This window comes from Octodon degus, unplaced genomic scaffold (genome assembly GCF_000260255.1).
Source record: "Octodon degus isolate 3935 unplaced genomic scaffold, OctDeg1.0 scaffold00007, whole genome shotgun sequence".
NCBI lineage: Eukaryota > Metazoa > Chordata > Mammalia > Rodentia > Octodontidae > Octodon > Octodon degus.
Window position 1 is genome coordinate 15,590,618 of NW_004524583.1, and position 9,624 is coordinate 15,600,241.

The window sequence follows — 9,624 nt, forward strand, 5'->3', positions numbered from 1 at the left end:
TGTTTCTGTATTTGATTCTTTTGTTCAGGTGCTATGAATTTAGAGATTTCTTTTTTCATTTCAGATAGTAATTCTGCTTTGAGTTCCTTTAAACCTTTCTGCAGTTGCTTATTTACTTCTGATGCTATTAATTCATGTATTTCAGCTAAGCTAGTGTCCACTGCATTTGTTCTGGTTGTGCATTGTGTTTCCTCCATATGTTTCTGCATTTGATTCTTAAGTTCAGCTGCTATAAATTCAGTTTTCTTTTTTTTATTCCAGAAATTAATTCTGCTCTGAGTTCCTCTATATCTTTCTGATGTTGTTTATTTACTTGTGACGCCATTGATTCATTTATTTCAGCTGAGCTAGTGTCCTTTGCTCTTGTTATGGGTGGGCTTGAGGCCTGAGATTGCATTTTGCTTACTTGTCTTTACCATTTTGTTTAGCACTGACCTCTGGCCTTTGGTGTAGAGCTTCGGTGCAATTATGTCCTTATCACTTAATGAAATTTGGGTACTGATATACCAAGTTCTAGTTCATGCAGTTCTGTCTGGCTTGGGTTTGGCTACTGTGCTCAGCTCGTTACTGTTGTTATCCTTGGAGGTGGGCCTGCTGTACCCCTCTGGTAAGATGATCTGTTCCTGGATTAGCTGTGTGGTTTTGACCCTAGTCTCACTGCAGAGACTCTAGCTGCAGGGTTTTACCTCAAGCCTGCATGGTAGGTCTGGGATGGGTCTGGAGGGGTATGAGTAGTGGGGGTGAGAGAACACAGAAGCTCTCCCACACACTCACCAGTGTTGTGTTTTGGTGGGTCTGCAAGACTCCCAAGAGCGGGACAGAAGTTCCTACTCAGATGGCAGGCTGTACTGGGTATGGCCAGGCGGAGGAGGTCCGGAGAACACGGACAAAGGCCTCTTATGTGGCAGGCCTGGGCTTGGAGAGGCGGGCGGGCGCAGTACAGAGCAGAAGCTCTCCCCTACACTCGCAGGGCCTGGGGTTGGTCGGATATGGAGGGCCCAAGGTGTGGCGGAATTTCTCACTCAGAGGGCAGGCTGCTCTGGGTCTGGTGGGCTGCACTGGGTCTGGCTGGTTGGGGGAGGTCCGGAGAACATGGGCAAAGGCCTCTTAGGAAGCGGACCTGGGCTTGGAGCAGCCGGTACAAGTACTTTTAAAGAATACTGTCTCTTTTTGTGGACTGATCCTTTCGCGTAATGTAATGTTTTTAGTGAGTCTAGTGATAAATTTTTCCTGATTTCTGCATGGACTGATATAGCCACTCCTACCTACCTTTTTCAAAATTAATATTTGGAAGGTATATCTTTTTAATCCTTTTATTTTCAAACTAAGTCATTGTTTTAGACAACTGTTTCTTGAGAATATTGTATTAGTTCACTTAGAAAGCCCTCACGATGTCAAATTTATATTGGGAGTATTTTGAATACTTATATTTAAGGTAATTGTTGATATATTACAGCTTAAACCAGTCATCTGCAGAGTCATTTTCCATTTATACCCTTTGTGCTTTATTCCTTTATAATTATTCTAGCCTTACTGTGGATCACTTAAACACTTATTAATGTGGCAGTGAGTTCTCTAGGTTTCCTTATTATCTCCCATATACTGTTTTCTGGACTTGGTGCTGGAACCACTAAGAGACATAAACAAACAAAAGGTCCACCAGAAGCCTTGTCTGTCCAGCTAAAAGAGCAAGGTAGGAGTTACTATAGGGTCACTTTTTCTCAACGCTGCTGAAACTAAATACCAAAAACAGAGACTTATTTGCCCCACATTTTTTTTTTTTTTTGGTAAGTAGTACATTGTTTTAATTCCAGCTCCTTGGGAGGCTAAGACAGGAAGATTGCAAGTTTGAGGCTAGCTTGGATAACTAAGTGAGATCTGTCCGTTGGGTGGTCCCAGAAAAATCTCTTCCCACAGCTCACAGGCTTTCAGAAAGTTCCCCTTGGCAAACATCTGCACTGCAGACATGCAACTTTTCCCTCAGTGTTAGTGGTTGGGTTTTTCAGATCCCCACCATGGTCTTCACAGCCATCTCAAAAAGTGCTTCCGGGGCTGGTGAGATGGCTCAGTGGTCTAAAGCACCTACTTAGAACAAGCTAAGCTAAGCAAAAGCACAGTGACCGCGGTTCAATCCCCAGCACCACATGCCAGCCAGCCCCGCCCCATGGTGGGCTGAGTTGGCCACACACACACACACACACAAAAAAAAAAAAAATAAATAAATATAAAAATAAAAAAAAAAGTGCTTCGGGGGTACTGCAGCTGAGTGGTAGAGCACTTGCATAGCAAGTATAAGCCCAAGCCCCAGAATCACACACAACAAAAGGTACTGAAGACCTTAGCAAGGATGGCAAGAAAATTCTAAATCACATGGAAATTTGCATTTCCTCTTTCTATAAAACTGTGAGTTCAGGGCAGGGATGCTCTGGCTGAATATCACCTTCTTAACAGCCCAGACAAGCAGGTCCCAGTCCCCTGACTAGGCCAGCAGGCTTGCTCTAAAGCAGGAGAGGCCACCCCGGGCCCCTCTCTAACTCACTACATGAGCTGGATGGCAGCTGCCTCGCAGATGAGCCCCTCAGTCAGGGGTGAGTTGGGCTTCAAGGCATTGCACTCCATTAGAAGACTCTGGGCCACGTTCCTGTGGGCACTGGAGGTGCAGTTCAAGGCTGCATAGACCAGCAGCTGGTTGAAGACATCTCTCTGCGTGGTGCTGCCCCAAATCTGCATAATGCAGTAGCAGATGGGCAGGAGCAGCTCCAGTGCACAGTCTGCGTTCCAGTCCTTGAACTCTACCATGGCCTAGCACAGGGGCAGCCCCATATCGTGAACCAGCAGGTGCTGTACTATTTGGCTGTCCTGTGTGCCCAGCGAGGCCATCAGGAAGTGGGCATCATTGAACAGCAGGATGTGGTCCTGGCTGTGAGGCCACACCACGGGCAGGACATCCTGCCAGTGCTGGCTCAAGGACACCCCTTCTGTCTGGAGGTGGAAGAGCAAGGAGCAGTTGTCCACCAGGTCCAGCACAGAATCTCTGTCCCACAGGTAAGACAGGATGTGGTTATCATAGATGGTCAACGCTGCCTCATATTCACTCTTCTCAATCAAGTACAGAGCCCAGTGCCAGTAATTATGTCAAGCAAGCATGTTGGAGTCCTTCCACTGGTTCTCAAACTGCTGCATGAAGTCTATGCTGGCCTTGACTTCTGCCCTCATCTTGTGCACGTGTGCCATGGTGTGCACAGACCATGTGTCTGTGGGCTTGATGGAGAGTGCCTCTTTGGGAAGCTTTTTGGCCTGATCATAGAAGCTTGCTTCCATGAATCCAAAAGAATAGAGGCCTTTCACATAGCTGCTAAGGGGAATATTGCGTGTCCAAAAGGGTTAAACTCAAGCAACAGAATTTCACATCTGTTCCAGGTAGGCCAGGTAAAAGTAGCTGCCATGGGCAAACTTCAGAGCCAATGTATCTCTTGGGTGGTCCCAGAAAATCTCTTCCCACAGCTCACAGGCTTTCAGGAAGTTCCCCTTGGCAAACATCTCCACTGCAGACATGCAACTTTTCCCTTAGTGTCAGCAGTTGGGTTTTTGAAATCTTAACCATGGTCTTCATAGCCAGATCCAGCTCTTTGTCCAGCCTCACAGTGCTTCCAGTGCCAATGAGCATGAGGCCATTAGAGATGATGTGGCCCATGGCGAATGTCGGATCTGCTGCTTTGAGCTTTGCCAGGCAGCCCTCAATGCCACTAAGGCTTTTTTCATTGCCCCATTTTACATACTAGGTCACAGTGGCATCCCATAGCTTGCAGACTTCCTTGCTTGTGGTGGAGAGTGGGAGCTTGGCATCCTTCTAAGCCTGGCAGTTGCGAAGCATTGTGGATGCGGCTGTGGTCTGTGAAATCAGGTTCAGTGCTGGAGGCTCAGAGCAGTCAACCTCTCACCTCTGTGGCTTCCTGGAAACTGCCCACAATTTTAAAGGAGCCAAGGAAATCTGATTTTCAACCTCAGTCCCTCCTATCACACAGAAGCAGATGTCAGTGTTATGTTATCCCTCACTTGTTTTAGTTACTTTCTCTCTGTTAAGACAAAATACCCAGGGCCAGGGAGATGGCTCAGTAGAATAAGCGCTTCCCTGGCAAGCGCAAGGGCCTGAGTTCAATCACCAGTTCTGCAAAAACAAAAACAAACAAACAAAAAAAAAAAAAAAAACCAACACTCACACATTGAAGGAGGAAACATTTATTTCAGCTCATGGTTTGTACAGGTTTCAGTCTATAATCTGTTGGCTCCCAGGTATCATGGTATGGCAGAGAAAAAGTCCATGGCAAGCAAGAGAGCAAGCAGCAAAGAATAGCTTTTTCCCTTTTACTCCGTCCATGCTACAAGCCTTTTCAATGGGTGCCACCCATACCTACTGAGGGGCTTCTCATTACCCACAGCCAGAACATGACAAACTAATTAGTGGACTAATCTAGTACCATACACACTTAATTCCAGTATCACACCCTTAATCCATATTCACACATTCTAGATACAGCTACCTCTGAAAAGTGCCCCCTATGAGGACATGAGGCTGTGTAAGGGACATCTAGATGCAAGCCATAACAACTGATTATATTAGTAGGGCTGAGCATGGAGCTACTTTTTCATCTTTCACCATGTGAAGTGTCACTCTAATACTACACAGAATATTGTAGATGGGCAAAACAAAAGAGATTATATCTGATTTTAGGTGAGAATGCTAATGATGCCAAGAAATGTGGATGAAATAGTCCCTCCCACCCGTTTGTGAAAGCAAGATCAACTGTCCATTTTTATGCCTCAGGGATCAAAGTTTCTGAGCTATTTTAGATATAGTAGCAGTAATTTATAGGAAAATCATGTGATGTAACACCTCAAAACCATATTTTTAAAGGAATCTCTTGAGAGACAATTTATAGCTATAGAGGTTTTAAAAATAATAATAAAACCAGTTGATACATCTCCATTAATAGGCAGCATTTGTGCAAATTAACTAATAAAATAGCATATGTATTAATCCTCAGGTTTCAGGTTAGGCCTTCTCTGTGTCACATCTTTAGTCCACTCTTATTACCTCATATAACTTTGACATGTGATTCTATTCAATAGCATAGCCTCTACTAACTTTATGAGTTTAAATCTCAAAAATCAATCAGTAGACTGTACCTCTCTTCTGAATTCCAGGCCAATTTATACAGTTTCTTAGTGGATATGAGACCTCAAATTCAGTAGGTCTAAAACTTACTCTTTGTGCTTTCAGAAGTATTCCCTTTCTAATATGTTCTTTTAAATTAACAACAACAAATGCATTCAATCTTTCAAGCCAGAAACCTGAGTCAACTTTTTCTTCTTCCCCTAAACATCTACTAAATGATCAAATAATTAGCCAATATTCCTAAATTATATTTTTTAGTCCATTTTTCTTCAGCCTCACTGCTACAGCTTCAATTCAATTATTAATAATTGTGTACTCCAAATTCCACAATTCAGTTTCCTTTTTCTTGTTCATAACATTTTCATCTTTGCAAAACATTATTATGTAACTCACAGAAAAACTATAAAAAGTACCAAACAAATTAGGTGTGTTACTTTCCTAAAGCCACATAAGGATACACTACTGATTCAAGGATAAAATCCAAATTTGTCAACATGGCACAAAGACCCATGTCCAACTCTGTATCTCACTAGTGCTTACTTTATACCTTATGATCTGGTGCCATATTATCTCCTATACATTCTTTCACAAGTACTTGTGCTTCTGCACAGAACTCTCATTTGCAGTTTCCATTTTGGAAGAACTTTGCTGATTTTCTTTTTCAAACGACCAAGTTCTCTTTTATGTATTTTTCCAGAATACTTTACTTACTTATATTATTATTGTATATTTTATTCATTTATATTTTTTGTTCCTTGCCTTCTTTTATTAGTATATGATTCTGATATGTATTAACTATATTCATTTTGAGGAATTATAAGTTACCTGTTCACTCTGTTTATTATTTTCTTATTGTTCAAATCCCTTTTAATTTGATATAGTCCTATTTGTTAGTTCTTAATTTTATTTCCTGTGTTTATGGAGTTCTGCTGAGGAAGTCCTCGCCTATGTCTGTCTTCAGTTTTTTCCCCCCCATTTTGTCTACTGGAAGCTACAGGGTTACTGTTTTTATATGTTTTTCATCCATTTTTCTTTTATTTGAGTGCAAGGTGAAAGATATGGTTCTAGATTCATTCTTCTGCTCACAGTTTTCCCAGCACCATTTGCTAAAAAGTTAACTCTTTCCTATCTATGTGTTAGCCCCTTTGTCCAAGATCAAATGGCTAAAAGTATATGAGGTTTTTTCTGTGTCTTCTATTTCATTGCTTATATGTCATTTTTTGTGCCAGTAACATGCTATTTCTTTTGTTATTAAGTTTTAAAAAATCTTTTATTTATTTATGTGGTATAGGGTCTCACTATGCAATTGGATTCATAGTGATCCTCCTGTCTCAGCCTCCCTAGGGCTTACAGGATTACAAGTGTGTGCCACCACACCCAGCTTCAGGGGTGGCATGGCATGTGGATTGAACCTGGCTCCTTGAGCTTGCTGGGCAGGCTCTTAGACCCCTGAGCTATCTCTCCAGCCCCAGTGGCATGTTATTTCTATTTCCATAGATTTGAAGAACAACTTGAAATCCAGGATTGTAATATTTTCTACTTTGCATTTTGCTAAGGCTTACTTTGGCTATTCTGGTCTCCTTCAGTTCCTTTCAAATTTTAGATTATTTCTTTCCCTTATTCTACGAAGAATATTGTTGAAAGGAATTGAAGTACATTTATTTGTCAATTTTGGCAATATGCCAGCTTGACAATAGCAACTCTGCCTCTCAATGAACAGAAAATTTTTTTCTATCTGATGTTCTCTTTAATCACTTTCTTCAAAGTACCACAATTTTTATTATAGAGATCTTAAACCTCCTTGATTAGGGTGATTCTTATTTATTTTTTGAAGTTACTGTGAGGGGTTAATTTCCTGATTCATTTGCTGAGTTTACTGTTAGTGTATAGGAACATTATTACAATATTTTTTTTTTTGCAATATTCGTTGGTTTTGCATCCTGCTACGTAACTGAATTTATTAGCACTGTAAGTGTTCTGGTAGAGCTTTTTTGGTCTTCTGTGTAGAGGATTATACTATATGTAAATACAGATAGTTTGGCTTCTTCCTTTTCTTTCATAATCTCATTTCTTCCTCTTGTCTGATTGCTTTGGCTAAAATTTTGAGTACTACAACAAAGAGAAGTGTTGAGATAGGACATTCATGTCACTGATTTTAGTGCAATTATTTTCGGTTTTTCGCCTTTAGCATGTTTCTTGTGTGTTTGCCATAAACGGCTTTCCGGAGGTTAAGTACTTCTATACCTATTTTTGTCAGAATTTTTATGACTACATTAAGACTATCATATTATAGGACATAGTAACTTTAGAGTGGATTTCAACTTTATATTCTTTATATAAATGTTTCATATTTTATATATTTATTGAGTGCTTAAAGTTTCTAGAGTTCAAGATTTTTTACTTACCATAAAATCTATTTTAAGAAGTAACAAACATGCTTTAGACCTTAAAACATGTACTTAATTATATTTACAGAGTAACTACTGAATATCAAACAATCACTTGCTAGTTTATCTTTCTTTCCATTTTCAAATCTGAAAAATGAGGGATATAAGGGCTGGCTGAGATAGCTTAGCGGACTAAAGTGCCTGCTTAGGCAGACACAGGGATTGGGGTTCAATTCCCAGCGTGCTGTGCCAGCCTCGCCCCTGGGGCATGCTGAGATGGTGACTGAGACTGGGTGTGGTAGCACATACCTGTAATCCCAGTGCTTGGAAGGCTGAAAACAGGAGGATTACTACCAGTCCAATCTGTTTCGTGAGACCTTTTAGGCCCTATACTAAATACATTAAAAAAAAAAAAAAAAAAGAGGGATATAGCATAGACATAAGGTTCCTTTCCTTTGGTCCTTTATAATTACAGTTCATCAAGTTAGAATGAATCTCTTGAAACTGTTTTTGGGTGCTAGAATAAAACAATCTTATAAATTGCAGAAGTTGACCATATATTAGAATAGCTGACATAATGAAATAGCATATCACATAATAATGATCAATGGGCTAAATAATGTAAAAGTAGTATACATCATTAATGTTTTAATTACAATGAATAATAAAAGTCTAGAGGGCCCCATGATATACCTCTGTGGATTAAGCATCTGCTTAGGCAAGCACAGGTACCAGGTTCTATCCCTAGCACCATTGGCCATGGCGGCCACGACCCCAGGTGCACGGAGCCAGCCACGGAGACCAGGCATGGTGATATGCGCCTGTAATCCTAGTGCTGGGGAGGCTGAAAACAGGAGGATCACCATGAGCCCGAACTGTGTAGTGTGACACTGCACCAACTACATTAAAATTTAAAATAAATACATAATTACATATACTAGCTTCTTGGTTTTTATATATAAACATAAATAACATAAACAGTGTTGCTCATTTCTCTCTGCAGTTATCCAACTGTTAAATTTCACTTACAAAAAAACTCAGTTCCGAATATATGGCAAATTGCTTCAAGGCGAGAGCAACATGTTGTAATGGATGATAAACATTCCACAGGACTTAGTAAAAAGTTATGAGACAGAAGAACATAGTAATACTCTATTTTTTGAAAGATAAGATCAACTATTTGTTTTCATACATACTTAACTTAAATTATCATTTATATTTTAAAAAGAAATCAGGAAATATTTAGGAAAGACTGACTATCCGCTATTGGTGAAGACTTGTAGGGAAAACAAATTGCAGCAAGATACAAAGATAATACATTATACAGACAAATGTATATACAGAATGCTTTTTTTCTGTAGATTTTTAATGATCTCAGGGAAGTGTTCCTTTTTGAATTTCTTAATAATTTTCTCAGAAATTTACTGCAAATGGTAGATGAAATGCGATAAAGATTCTCCATTACATATATTTTTAAATCAAGTAGAGTAAATGGCCATTTAATGGGAGCATAACCAAAGATTGAATGATATGAGGAAAAGCAGTTCTTTTGCCACATCCCCATCAAGATACCGATCCTGGTAGAGGTGAAAAGTGCCATACTGTACCTTGATTTCTTCTATTTCATCTGGTACTATCTTGTATGCTGATATAGTCCCACCCAACCTGAAATCAGGAGAAAAAATATTTTTAAAACCAGTAACAATGTATTTAAAAAATGGAAGTTCTATATTATTTCCACAAGAAAGCCATCAACAACTTGTTAAGGCCCACCCCAAAAGCCATGAAGGAATTGTTTTGTAAGTTTATGAGTGTAAAAGAGCTAAAAATTAGTACACACACAAAAAAAATTAGACTGATTTTTATATACAACTAATTTTTAAAAAACTTTTTTAGTGCCCGACAGTATTTAAAAAAGGGAGAAAGGAATTGGGAGATTACAAATAATTTAAATCCTTAAGGTCTGTTTTTTGCTTTGTGATATTCATGTTATGCAAGTGATTAAGATTTATACAGGGCTGGAGAGATGGCTCAGTGGTCTAAGCACCTACTTAGAACAAG

The 9,624-nt window shown here is 39.8% G+C and overlaps 1 protein-coding gene and 1 pseudogene across 1 annotated transcript in view; both read right to left on the reverse strand.

Annotated features, from left to right (window-relative positions):
• The window catches only part of Gphn (gephyrin), an 837,950-nt gene that overhangs the window by 553,021 nt on the left and 275,305 nt on the right, over positions 1-9,624 (reverse strand). Inside the window, exon 3 of the mRNA XM_023701464.1 lies at positions 9,171-9,228. Within this exon, the coding sequence (XP_023557232.1) occupies positions 9,171-9,228 (58 nt within the window). The remainder of the gene's footprint in view (positions 1-9,170; positions 9,229-9,624) is intronic.
• On the reverse strand, positions 2,539-5,741 carry LOC105743475 (annotated as a pseudogene).